General features: G+C 45.0%; 3 protein-coding genes across 3 annotated transcripts; 2 read left to right on the plus strand and 1 right to left on the minus strand.

The window, feature by feature from the left end:
- Positions 1-1,742: 1,742 nt before the first annotated feature.
- Triagg1_7037 (CAZyme family GH64) lies at positions 1,743-3,086 on the plus strand (the record flags this gene model as incomplete). The annotated part of the gene is made up of 1 exon (XM_062901728.1): positions 1,743-3,086. One exon carries the CDS (start codon positions 1,743-1,745, stop codon positions 3,084-3,086), a length of 1,344 nt encoding a protein of 447 aa, XP_062754109.1.
- A 1,816-nt stretch (positions 3,087-4,902) lies between these two features.
- Positions 4,903-6,369, plus strand: Triagg1_7038 (uncharacterized protein; the record flags this gene model as incomplete). The annotated part of the gene is made up of 10 exons (XM_062901730.1): positions 4,903-4,973; positions 5,032-5,158; positions 5,215-5,233; positions 5,289-5,440; positions 5,495-5,507; positions 5,561-5,723; positions 5,778-5,867; positions 5,926-5,959; positions 6,020-6,240; positions 6,291-6,369. 10 exons carry the CDS (start codon positions 4,903-4,905, stop codon positions 6,367-6,369), a joined length of 969 nt encoding a protein of 322 aa, XP_062754110.1.
- A 2,428-nt stretch (positions 6,370-8,797) lies between these two features.
- On the minus strand, positions 8,798-12,354 carry Triagg1_7039 (uncharacterized protein; the record flags this gene model as incomplete). The annotated part of the gene is made up of 4 exons (XM_062901731.1): positions 8,798-10,373; positions 10,428-11,280; positions 11,335-11,345; positions 11,390-12,354. 4 exons carry the CDS (start codon positions 12,352-12,354, stop codon positions 8,798-8,800), a joined length of 3,405 nt encoding a protein of 1,134 aa, XP_062754111.1.
- Positions 12,355-14,117: the final 1,763 nt, after the last annotated feature.

Consider the following 14,117-nt stretch of genomic DNA (forward strand, 5'->3'; position numbering starts at 1 on the left):
TCCATCTCAGCATTAATACGCTTAATACGCACCTTTTGCTATACTTATTATTCTACCTGGTATAATTAAACAGAGCGTATTATACCCGCTTCCAGAAAGAGAAAGTGAAACACCAATAGGATCAGTGAAGCGCGCGAATAAGACTGCGGCCTATGGATCCGCCGGAAGGATTTCTACTAGTTTAGGCACCTCTATTTCAGGGGTAACATATACTACTGACGCACATGTGCTGCAACCCATGCTCGATCTGGGGTCGAACACCTCTTCGTCTTCAGCCACAATGTGCGCCACTTAGTGAGCAGACGGCAGGATCAAATTGATAGATGTAGGTTAAGGAAGCTCGGAAATACAATGACGCCTGGATGTAACGTGCGAGTTCCAGAGTAGATAAGTAATTCTGCAGTATAAGCCACACGAACCATATCATAAACATGGTTGCCAAAACAAGAATTGTCAGTGCAGAGTTGTAAACAGGATACATGCTCAGCTAGGAACACATCCTGGATGAGCATTCCGTGTCTAGGATAGAGTGGATATACCCCTGCTTGCTTCAGTACCGGTCGATATCTTATAGACGAGCCGCTGCGGAAAGCTACATTTGGTAATTCCTCAACCTGCCGAGGCAATCCCATGTCCGCAGCTTTATCACCAGTCACATGTCGTCAGATCGTCTTCACCAAGGAATCTCTTTCGGTATCCCCTGCAGGATGCAAGATTACTAGCGGTTCATTACCCGGGCGGGCGTCTTGGAAGAAAAGAACAACTGCCCTCCTCACTCTTGTCACGTTGCAACGATCAGTGTGTCATGACCTGCATTGCATCTTAGAAAAGTGTGGGGTGCAGTAACTTGTGCTTTATTAGCCCGAATCTCGGAGCGCTAGACTCCGCGATGGTGTGAGGACGTGACCTTATTTGTTGCCTAGAAGGGTAATATCTCTACTCACAGCCTCATCCTAAATCCAGGGGGATTCTATGGCACAAGCCAAATTTTCAATCCTGGCTAGGCCTATCAGGAGCGGGCGTTGCGGAAACTAATCAAGTGCTCCAAACTACGTTTACTATCAGTTATCCCAAGTTCTCTAAACGACTATTACAAAGCGGACTTGCGTATTAGACTAGTATTCCCCTAGTTTTGAGAAGTTACTGAGAACTTCATCCGACTCTTTCCTTGCAACCACTTGGCATTTACTGAAGATGTTACGGTTGCGGTTCTAGCCCACCCTGTCATTACGTTATGCCAATATTGCCACTAGATGAATCAAGTACAGGCCAAAAACTGGAATTTTAGTAATGTTCCTGAACCATTACCCGCAATTACTGCATAACCCTGGCTCCTGAAAGCATCCTACACTACAAACAAGGACGTAATAGCCAAGAAGCTAGAAGAAGCAACTCTCAACCCCGAACCTTTCCATCCCAAGCCACCGAAGGAAGCCCGATGCTATGCTACAACAGTAAAGAGATATCTTCATGTCGGTACAAACCTGTCGGCAGTATGTTGTCTCTATCTCCACCGCGCGACGCTTCGGTCCGAAGTCTGCCTTGATATGGTGAGGATCGAGTTCACATTCTTGAAAATGCCTCTTGAGATACAAGTATATATAGAGGGTTGTTCACAGATAAACATGTTCATCAGAGCTCAACCCATTGGATTGGTTCCAGAACTCAGAGGGAAGGCGTCAATCCCTTTTCACCATCATCATTACTCCTTTCCAGTCTGAATTCATCCAAGTCTTTACATCATGCGGACACTCACTATCCTTACTGCCCTCATAGGTGCAGTATCGGCAGCCCCTTCTCTCATTGCAAGAGCCGCATCACCCTTTTCCGTGGCCAAGCCTGGAGGTGTTGACGATATCGTGATTACGGCAAACAACACTCTCAACGGAACCTATCATAGTTCAACAACAGTCTCCAAACAGTTCATCCAGACTCGGGCTCAGGCTGGACACCTGCCAATCCAACTCGTCAATAACTTCTCCGGCGGTCAGGTCAACGCCTATATTTCTGGCCTCGACACTGACAACAGAGTCGTTTTTGTCAGGGGTGATGGTAGTCTTGTGTACCCCAGCTCTGGAGGCTCCGGCGTCCCTGTTCCGATCAGCACCCCTATCAACATTGCGCTGCCTTCTCAGGGCAACTCCATCACGGTGAATGTGCCCATTGTCATCAGCTCCGCGCGCATCTACTTTTCAGTCGGCGATCTCCAGTTCTTCATGGTCAAGATTCCCAACGGCGATGGCTTGGTGCAACCGTCCCAGTTCAACCTGAAGGACCCGAGTTCTGGCCTCCTCTGGGGCTTTGTTGAGCTCACCTATACTACTGACTTGGCTGTCTACGCAAACATCAGCTACGTCGATTTTGTCGGCATGATCCTTAGTATGAGCTTGAGTACCACTGATGGAAGCGCCACCCAGACTACGAAAGGTCTTGGAGCTTCCGCACTCACCCAAATTTGCCAGGGCTTGGTCCAACAAGCCAACGCTGACGGCTTTCCCTGGTACTCCAACTGCATTACCAATGATGCCGGAGCTCTTGTTCGTGCGCTGTCTCCAAACGACTACAGTGTCATCAATCCAGCAGCCTTTCAGAACTACTGGAGTGCCTATGTCGACCAAGTCTGGAGCCATTACACCAGCACTCCTCTCACCATCAACACGCAAACCTCTGCTGGTAGCGTCAATTGCCAGGTTTCTGGCAACACCCTCAACTGCAATGGCGACAACCGTGGCTACGCTAAGCCGACTGCAGGAGATATCTGGGGCTGCAACAGCGGACCATTTGCCATTCAGGGCGGCGACAATGCCGTCCATGTGGCTGTTGTTCCTCGTCTGTGTGCCGCCTTTGTGCGATCTACCTTGCTACTCGCTGGTGGCAACGTTCAGCCAGGTCTGGGCCAGTCTTCATACTACACACTCAACCCTACCAACCACTACAGCCGCCTCGTTCACCAATTTGAGATTGATGGTCGAGGTTACACTTTCCCATATGATGATGTCAACCCAGATGGTAATGAGAATGCTTCGGGCACTTTGGCTTCAGGGGCTCCCAATGTTCTGACAGTCTATGTCGGTGCTCCCCCGTAAATCATGCTGAAACCTCTTGATTGTACATATGAAAAGGAATGACGAAAGGAATTGAGGTTCTCAAAGTTCTTGCATCATCCTAGAACATAAACTATGTATATAGCAGTATAGTTTTACCTAAACATATATCAACGATGATTATTGTCTACTTTGGCTGCTCTGAAAAGTAAATAGAAAAAATAAAGAGATCATGCTTGTTTTTATATCCATAATCTGCCACCATATGCCTTCAATGTCATCTTCGGGAAAGTCGGAAGCTGTTGTGACATCCATCAATCCATGTTGGCGCGGCATATTCTGACAGGGGGGTTGCAAAAGGAAGTCGATCGGCGCCTTGGTCCACCTAAACACTACAAAAGCAGCCAGGCAATCAAGGGCAAATCCACTAGTTACTACGGAGTTTGCTCGCCGAGTATGTGCAGTAGACAGGGGGGTTAGTTTTGACATTTCGGGTTGTCACATTAGCGGAGAGATAGGAGGACAAATGCCGACAAACCTTGTTAATCGCCTTGTATCCGGCAAATACGGCGGCCAAGTTACTGGACGTGTTATCTACTCCGTATGCTATACAACATTCTGACTGCAATATCAATTGCCGGAGAAGTACGCGACGGTGTTGCCTCAATATGCCTGTCAGGTATCCGGTAATTGAGAAGTTTTACAATGCGACATGAAATAGAGAAAAGGGGACATCGCGTAATGTAGGCTACAGGATCCTTTAAATTGTGCCAAACCGTCTCATTCGGAATAGTAACGAAGCAATCATTACTAAATCATCGTCAAATCATCCCAGGGTCTTGCGAACGAAACCAAGGCCTGTTTTTGGCTCCGTATTCCCAATATCATATGTCAGTTGTCTATAAGAAACGCAGGGTCCTCCTGAAATTTTGTCCCGTGTACCCGTATCGCTAAGACACCTACCACCTGTTCAGAACCGTTGTAAATTGTTCGTTCTATGTTGATCTCGAAGTCTGTGCGTCTCGGCTGCGATCCGACTTGGTGGACAATATACCGCTACACGGCAGTGCATTCTACCCATACTCTTTAACTATGCTACATTTACGTGACGTGATACATTTACCTGAGGTGGCACCAATGTGGATGGAAGTTATCAATACAGTAACTTAGCTGGCTATGTAGTGACCTTTTGAGTAGCATTAGATATAATATATAGTGAAAAGATCGGCAGAAGGCCCCAGTCGCCCAGAAGGCATACGAGTTATCTGCCGAAAGAAGCAATCATCTCCTATCATAACTAACGAGACCTTACCCGACACCCTAGTAGATATATTTTACAGCGCAAAAAGTCTAACCCGCATGTTGCTAAACGAGGCTCCGACAACCGGGTGTTTGCCAAGGGGTTGGATGTCGATCCTATTATTATTCGTAAAGATCGACATTACATGCTCAAGACAAGTGACAGCGTACCTGCAGATAGATCCGCTTTGTACTCGGTAAATAGATTGATGGCGGCATATTTCAGGGCCTCGACCAAGAGAACGGCACAATATTCCCGCTTCCCCTGGCTTGGTCAACGGGAATTTTAACATATAAACATTGAATGCTTTTATATCTTTGCTCAGAATGAACTGTAGCCAGACTTTCCTTATTACTAGTCTTCTCAGACTGTAGATACAAGCTTCCTATATAAGTCACACTTCAAACCAAATTAGTTGACTACTGTATCAAGATGTCTACAACTGCGACAGTGCTAGAGCCTACCTTACTGTTGAATGCCTCTACAGCCGATTTCCAGTCCCCAAGGATACCAGATTCTCCACGGAATGTCCTGATTCCAGATTTATTTTCCTCAATCATGGCTACAGAGCCAGCCATTAACCCTCATTATCAAGATGGCAAAGCTGAAGCAGATGAGTGGTTCAAAGAGTACGATCTTTTATTTTACTTTGTATGCTTTGTGCATAACTTGACTAACTGGGGATAGATTGCTACAATTAAAAGGCAAAGAGGAATTGAAGTTCAACAAGACCGACTTTGGATTCGCGGCCGCCGTTTGGGCCCCTTCGGCTGAAAAAGACAGGTTTCGCACAGCGGTTGACTGGGCAAATTGGGTAAGCACTTTCTCTTATGCTACGTCTAATCGCAAGTCATCTCATGAAAGATTTAGATATTTTATTTTGACGATCGTAAGTTTCGTCAACATCACAATGACATAACGGATAGCTTATATTCACCCCACAGAGTTTGATGAAGGACCTCTGGCAAACGATCCAGTCAAGGCCCAAGAAGAAGTTGACTGCATTCTTGGAATTCTAAACGACAAGGGCCCTCGTGTCCAAACCAACAAGCCTCTTCAGTATGTGTTTCAGGCCATCTGGGATCGAATAAAAAATGTAAGCATTCTCTAGTCCGTTCAAGGAAGATATCGGCTAACAGGATTTCATCAGAGCAATGCGCCAGGTAAAACTCAAACAACCAAAGTCATGAAGAAAAAGTCCCTAACCCGCTTCTAGAAGTACAAGAACGCTGGAAGGACTCTCATAAGAAATACCTCGAGGGTCTTCTCTACCAATCAAAACTCTCAAAATCTAGCTCTGCTCCCGCCTTGACTGTAGACCAGTATATGAGCTACCGAAGAAGAACGATTGGAGTGGTTCTGGCTATACGGCTGGTAGAGTACGATTTCCTGTCTCATTCCCTATACAAACTTCTAACATGTCTGAACTTCAGGTACGCTGGAGACATAAAGCTCTCTCAAACACAAATGGATCATCCGTCTCTTCAACTGTGCACCAGCACTATCGTGGATCTTGTGATTCTGTAAGTCGTATCACATTACATCGAATTTACATATCAAGCTAACTACCTTAAATCATAGTTCAAACGATATTTTGTCATACAAAAAAGAAGTTGTATGTCTCTGTCACAACCAATTTTCTTCAGCCGCTCAAAGCATTCTAACCTTTGCACAGGAATTAAACGACGCGGGAAATAACTTGATCACAATACTCAAGGCACATAATCTCTCAGATCAAGAAGCTATGAACAGCATAGGCAAAATGCTTGATGATTGTTACAAAGATTGGCAAAGCGCTCTGGATCAGCTACCCGCTTGGGGAGAAGAGATTGACAGAGAGGTGCAGAAATACCTGGAAGCTTGCCGTAACGTGGGCCTTGGAAATCTTCACTGGAGGTGAGACTTAAAGTCCCCAAAGCATGAACATATATTAATGAACATCACAGTTTCCGTTCTGGTCGATACTTTGGTTCCTGCGGCGAGCAAGTTCGCCAAACTCGAATCTTATCCCTTCCTCCATGCTAACCCTTTTTTAAGCACGTGGAAAGCAATAGTGGTATTTGCAAGCCATCATGGGCTGGCCTTGTACGAGGAGACGGGTAATGAGACGAACTTGGGGCTTGGCATGAATAGGTGTTATGAAAAGTTTGTTTGAATTAGCTGAAAGAAATTGCGCTTGGTTTTTTTCACAAATAGTTGATCCAACTTCTGAAGTATTTGAAGAGAGATACGGGGCTAACTTTCTTTATTTCATTCGACCTCATTCTTCTATGCTAAATGCATGTGCCTTGCCCCTACTCCAACATTCTACTCGCTCATTTCCTCGCTCATTTCCAAGTGGCGTCCGATAATCATTTCTACCGTATTGCTATTGATCCTATTTCCCTGGGTCGGGCGAGTTACGGGCGGTGCGAGTATCACGTAGCTAACAAATTGGTAAACAAACTCCAATCTGGTTGCTATGTTAATAACTACCTAAGCTATCTCAACTACCTAGTAGCTAAAGAGTGTATAGAATGTAAACTTATTTATCCAGTTAATCTGGATCGAGCCAAGTGAAGTTGAACCAACTGTACTTGTCATAATCGAGCTCGGTTGAGTCGATAGATCTCGACTCCATTCCAATGGGTCGGAGCATCCGGGGATTACCATAAAGGCTGGGTCATGACAAATATTTAATAGCAAAAGAATGAGCTAAACTGGTCATTATAATAAACAGTATTATACGTATAAACGTTGCCGTTAAACGGCTGCATTGAGCCTTTACAGTTAAAATCGCTATATAATGTATAAACGGCGGTTAGTTACTGAGTCGTTATTAGATTGAAAATACATTGTGTTTGCTTACGTGTAAAATTCACATTGAAATTTCGGGGCCCATATCTGTATTGAACTAATTACGTCGTTCCAGAAGGCGTTTTTCCCGCTTAAGCTTACTATTTATCTTGCTATTAGTACAACATCTGCAATAAACAGGCTTTAGTTTCAACAACTTACTACAGTCGTTGGAAGGAGACTTGAACCCGCTGCAAGTTCCCCCGAGATTTACATCCGTGCACATAATGCCCCAGTTTTCAGTGGGAGAAGCAGAGACTTGCCGCAACTGACCGGCTATAGCGGCGGCACCAAGAATGATAGAGGTGGCTGAGAATCGCATTTTCAAGTCGTAGAAAGAATGAATTCTGCTGGAGTATATGCAAGATGTATGTATTGTTAATGATAGATGTATTGAATTAGCTAGAAGATCTTGTTGCTATATATACTCGTCGTGATGTTGATAAGCTTTACTTACACAGTAACTAGGCTATCTAAGCACAACTCCGGCATCCAATGCCTATAGTGTCGATTATTAATCCCTAAGTATTCTTTTTGGAAGATAGAACAATTAATTAAACAAGGATTAATTATTTTCAGACTGATCCAACGGGACTTTTACATAATTTGGGTAGCTTATCATTGGATTTCTGCAAAAGGAAAGGCTTAGCTTCATGTTGCTAAAACGCATAACAATTATATTTCGACCGATCTGACGGGAATTTTACATAATTTGGGTGACTTCGGCCTGTGGTTGAAGCCGTGCGATCATTTTGTCGTCCAATACATCTTCGGCCGGCAGCCAGGTGGTTCCTCGCTCACTCCATTGCACAAAATACAGAATTCCCCGTCGGTTCTTCCATTTCGCAAGGATACAATCGATTGCATATACCTACTCATCTAAAGCGGACCCGTCGTTACTCTCGTGGTCACTGTCGATCCGCCCTGAGATTAACAAATTTCTTTATATCATTGTGGCTCCAATTGCTCTTCTCCTTGTAGGTCCAGGCGCCACCTCGCGATCGGCTGGTACATCAGAGAAGGCAGCTTAGGATCCGCTGCGAAGCCTTGATTAAACAAAGAGCAACGGAAACCCTCAAAATATAAGCACCTGCGTAGATACCTTAGTGATAAGGGTAAACAAAGCCCCGGGATTGAGCCCATATCAGTTCTATCTTTCTCTAGCATCCCCTTCCCTTATTCCATGCGTGCAAAAATACGGAGCTTTATGTAATTCAATATGGTTCACTGCTCCGTTAATGGTTACCGCGAAAAGCCATTAAATCAGCGTCAAGCTTACGAGGAGAGAACTATTACAGCAAACCCGGGACTCTAGCAGGTATAGATTTGATGAAAAATCTAGTTGAATTGGCTACAGGCAGTCATTATGCAGGTAATTCATACAATTACTGAGATACTTCCAAGAGAGAGAGATGGCCTTGTTTTCTATTTCTTTTTCTTTTTCATTTTGTTTTTGTTTTCTTCGTTTTTTCTTCTTCGTTTTTCTTCTTCTTCTTTTTCATTCGACCTCTTTTGTTACATGTAGGCATCAACACATATGAACGTGCCGTGCAGCCCACATTATGTATCTTTCGTACTACCAGGTAATATTGGCCATATTTCTTGGATCCTTTTCGAGTCATCTCTTTTTGGCAACATCTAGTGGCGTCCGACCACGATAATCTGTTGCATCAATATTGGCACCCTCGTCAATCAATACTGTAACAGCTGCATCATCGTAATACCGAACTGCAAAGTGCAGCGGCGTTTGACCAATGATGTCTTCTGCCTCAATATCGGCACCCTTCTCAAGAAGAAGCTTCATAATTGCCCCATTACCACTTATAGCCGCCGTATGTAATGGTGTATCAAGGTACTCGTCTGTTGCATTAACGTCGGCACCCTCATCAAGCAATAACTTCACAGCTGCATCACGGTGATACCGAACTGCAAAGTGCAGTGGCGTTTGACCAGTGGTATCTGCTGCCTCAATATCGGCACCCTGGTCAACAAGCAACTTCATAATTGCTTCTTCATCATACATAATTGCCATGTGCAATGGCGTCCGAAGAGTGTCGTCTACTGCATTGATGTTGGCACCCTCGTCCAGTAATAACTTCACAATGGCCTCGCGGCCTAATTCAGCTGCGAATGGCGAGTATAACGAAAAGTCCTCTCCATCGTCGATGCCTTTTGCAATAAGCTTTTGAACAAATCTTTCGCTGTAGTTTATCGGTCCCATAGCAACAGCCACATATAATATGCTCTGGCCTGACCCAGCACCCATATGAGCTCCATTATCAAGTAGCATCTCGGCAATACCCATGTATCCATTATTGATAGCCATTAACAGCGGTGTCGCTTCCAACCCATGGCGCCCATTTATGTCACACCCATTCTTGAGCAACATGCTGATTGCTTCATAGAGCTCGAATTGCACAGCAAGATGCAGACCTGACACTGGCGAAAAGGGTTTGCGATTGTAGTAGGGGAATTTGTCGATGATCTCGCTACTCAACGGAAGGCGATGTAGCACCACATGGAAGGCACTAGAGACCCCAGCCCCTCTCATGAGAAATCTAGTGACGCTATCATCCAGTTTTGTCCCAGCAAGGCGTGTGTGGTCACCCCAGTGATAACTGGCATAATTATAAAGTCCACAGAAACACAGGTACTCTAGATCAGATTCGCCCAGATTAGATTCGTCTAGGCGGTATTCTCCAAAGACTTTCAACGAAAGATAAGATATGCACGTTTCTGCAATCATAGCCTCAGCATTAGGAAACCAATCGCTCTTGTTCCTGTCGAAGAATTCTTGCGTTGTGTAGTGTGCCAGTCTAATGACATCGCTCTGTTCATCAACCGTAACTAAACCGGCACAGAATGACACCATATCTTGAACTTGTGGGATAGCATCTTCGTCGAGCTCATCTATGCCGATTTTAACTGCGAGAGCATGCTGAAGTTCCTTCGTAGATAATGGTCGCTTTGCAAAGGAGATCCACGCTAGAACGCGCGTGGCAATATTCCGAAATCCCTCTTTTTGTCCATTTATCCTTTCCCAGGCGGATTCGTATGCTTGATTCAGTATTTCCAATCTTTTGTCTTCTCCAGATCCTGACACTTGCTTAGGCAACTGCATCACTGCCTCTCTAACATCGGCGATTGTGATTTTATCAACGAGTGTGTCGAGATGGATTTTGGCCAATAGAAACCTAAAACATTGTCAGTTACTTCCAAAAAAAAAAACGATATATATAATCACATACATTCCATCAACGGCATCTGATATGCCTTTTATGATCTCATCTTTCAGGTCTGGCTTGTGTTTGATTAGAGACGGTAGGTGCTCCATGTTACCTCCGTCTAGTTGGCCATGCACGTATCTTCGCACATCATTCTCACTCGCGCGAATTTCCATGCGTTTGCAAGCCTCAAACTTTTCCATAATTTCCGGGATTAGTCTTGAAGTCGCAAAAATGTTCACCTTTGACTCATCCCGAAGAAAGAACATGTTTGCTAGAAGATTTGCACGGCATCCATCTGACCCTTGGCATTCATCGAGAGCATCAACAAGGATATATACTCTCAGATATGAATCTGCCATGCATTTAAGAAGCTCTTTTGTATCATCCAGCGATGGGCGCTGAGTTCTGCCTTTGTATGTATCAAAGATTGTCTTTGCATTTTGCGGCAAATAGCTCTGGCCGTAGGCTAATTGCTTTAGTAGGCTTAATAATAAATCATGTAGCTGCTGCTCATCGTGTCGTCGGAAATTGCAGTATAGGTATGCAATCCCCACCGTAGTATCTTTGTTGAACCGTTCAAAAAGGTCATTAATCACCATGGATGTAAGGATCGTTTTTCCAGCTCCTGGAATCCCGGGGCAGAACAACATTTGCTGGCTATTATCAACCCAATCTTGGAATATGTTGGATGTGAGAAGCCATTGACCTGTTCCAGGTTGCCGCTTGCTGAAGTAATCTTTTTGCTGCAGTGTATAATCGACTGGTGTTAACCAATTTAAAAAGGCTTGGTGGGCTTGAGCGTACTGTCGAGTTGCCATTCCACCAACAGCTGTCTGTATGCTTCCAAGTTCCGCACTAATATTCGACAAGATGTCTACCCAAGACCCAGTTAGCGATTGGTCAATATAAACGGCCGTACATGGTGTACAAATAAGACGGCTAGAGTTGTTGAGAACAGATAGAATTATGCACCTTTGACTGACTCCATGTGCTCCACAGCCCAAATTTGCAACACGGAAAGGATTTCTTTCGCATAAGCTGCCGCTACGGCAGCAGCATACTCCTGCCAGTCCTTGTTCTTCCCCGAGTCTGCATAATCACAGATGCCCCGGACAACGAGGCACGGAAAATCGTTCATCAAACCCGCTGCCTCCATTTCAATACACAGTACATTCCCGTCAAGATCCTCGTTGAGACAGTCGCGGACTGCAGCATCTTTGATGACTTGGTTACCAGATGCGATTAAGCCATGGTGAATGTCTGGGCATCTCATCGCCGTTCCTTCGCCACTTTGATCTTGAGGATCTCTAAGCGACTGATTCCAAAAGTATTTTGGGTATAATTTTGGGTATTTCTGTTTCATTTCATCCAAGAAGGTGGGGATCTTGGACTCTTGCATCTCATGCTCAGACTCCAGCTTGGATAAAACTTTGAGGAGTGCATTTGGCGGGCTTGTCAACGCTCCAGTTCGTTTAAATCTTCCGCCGTCTTCCGCTTTACCCAGGTCCCATTGAACAACTCCTGGATACTGATCAATTGGTATGCTAACCACGACATCCCCAAGTCGAACCTTGGACGGGATACCACCTCCAATCCCAACCAATAGCCCGAATTTAATGGATGGAAAGGAGCTGAGCATCTTCGTTGCAATCGTCGCCGCAGAATTGGTCCCATACCTCCCCTTCGGTAAACAGGCTATGACAATGTTATGACCACCAATTGATCCAAAGGTGTAGGCGTTGTCATCATTGGCGAGAGATGGAAGATCTGGGTGCTTTCGATCTAGCATGGCGATCGCCGCGGTTTGCTCCTTTGACAATGCGCAAATCCATCCAATTGTATAATCGATATGGCTAAGATTGACAGCGTCTGATGGACTGCCAAGCTTGGTCTTCTTTACATCAGGGGATGCATGCTCATCATCGGCCTCATTGCTTCGCTTTGGCATTGTTCACAGCTAAGTAGAAAGCACTGTGATGCAGAATAAAATGGTTCCATAATTGAGGGATCAGGAATCAATAGTAAAATCATCTGGTTGAGCAGAACACTTAAGAAAAATGAGATAAGTACTCAGCCCCCTCAGGAAAGCCTTGTAGGATGTTGGGTATGAACAATGCCCAGGGTCGAAATGCAGTGTAACACAAGAAAGGCGTTTCCAGCCTATCCAGTACGTCTGTTTATATGTACAAGTAAAAGTTTGTTTGCAATGAAGCCTCAAAGATTGGTGAAAAAACAACCAATTGAAAATGAGAAATGTTCGTATAGCCAATGATAGATGCAGTGGTTGTGAGGCTTTCCTAAGGGCTACTCAGGGCGGCTGAGCACAATTCACATGCTCATCAGGCAGCCATACTTGTTGAAAACAAAAAGGGTCAACCCCAGAAGACTGTTGAGGCTTCTATTTCAGCAAAAATGATTACCAATTGTGAATGTACTGAGTATCATGGGTTTGGATACAACAACACCGATCTCATCGACTTAAGTTGTTATGTGGTCAAATGACAGAACTTCGCTTCCAAGTAGGCTGAAAACCACTATAAGCCAGATGAGCAAAAATGCACATGCTCTTCAGACATCTATTCAATAAATAGGGCAAAGCCTATTAATGGGCCGAACCACACTGCACCTTAAACGACACTCGCTATAATAGATTTCTGTCAAGAATGAGCCCAAATGATTAGACCCATGAAGAGCTTGTCATTGGTGCATTCTTATCTTGGGTGTCATTCATGTGTATGCGCGTCATCCTTGATGCTTAGACTCTAGGCCTAGAATCTTATTTTTCAGCTGGAAATAGTCCAGGTACGCGTCAAGGAGAGCTGTCCAAGGAGCCGACAATTGTCCGACACAGGGTCACTTGATCTTGTGCATGTCATCGAACCATGAGAAGCTGATGACGCAGAGAAGGGTTGGTGTGTTGGTGTGGCACCACACACCGTACGGAGTAAGAAACAAGCTCATCAGAAAACTCGATCTTGAGTCGGGGGTCTGGGGTCAGTAGATCGGCATGAATCGGATACGTGTACAGCAGCGATGCGATTGCCGACAAACAAAACAACAACAACAACAAACTAACAACATGTGAAATGCCATTGAGGAAAAAGGGATGGCGCTGACCGTGATCAGAATCTCATCCGGATAATAGGAACCAACTGCTGGCATCCAACGGTGCCTACATCCAAACTCAATGCGTCCAGCAGCATATTTTGCGCGAGACAGTTGGTGGATTATCGCAAACCTGCGGCTGCAACCTTTGGCTAGGCGAACGCATTCGGCCGTACTCGAGACTAACATGATCCGGAGCTGATGTGAAATAGGTGAGATGCAAGTCTCCGGATTGTACGAGCATGGCAGAGTACTTGGCATACATCAACGAGTACCTAGTAGTGAGTACTAGTGGTGAGAAGTTTTTGTAGTCGTCGTCGGTCAGGTCCTCGTGGGGCATCCGGCTTTGCTTGACGCCATCTATGAAGATTTTGTCTTTTATTACCGGTGCTCGTGGAGCATTTTGAATGGAAACTGACGCCACGGCGAATTCGCAACGAGCCGAAACTAAACCACCACTCTCAAAGCTTATTCCACCCGCCAAGACTCGCCAACTAATCAACTCCGAGGGCCAAGATAAACCAGATGTAGTCATTATTCATCAACTCGTACGTGGACAGCATCATCATACCTACATGCAGTCTGGTCTGGTCTAGACGCACCCTC

Source organism: Trichoderma aggressivum, assembly GCF_033847375.1.
Source record: "Trichoderma aggressivum f. europaeum strain CBS 100526 chromosome Unknown scaffold_029, whole genome shotgun sequence".
In the NCBI taxonomy this organism is placed as follows: Eukaryota; Fungi; Ascomycota; class Sordariomycetes; order Hypocreales; family Hypocreaceae; genus Trichoderma; species Trichoderma aggressivum.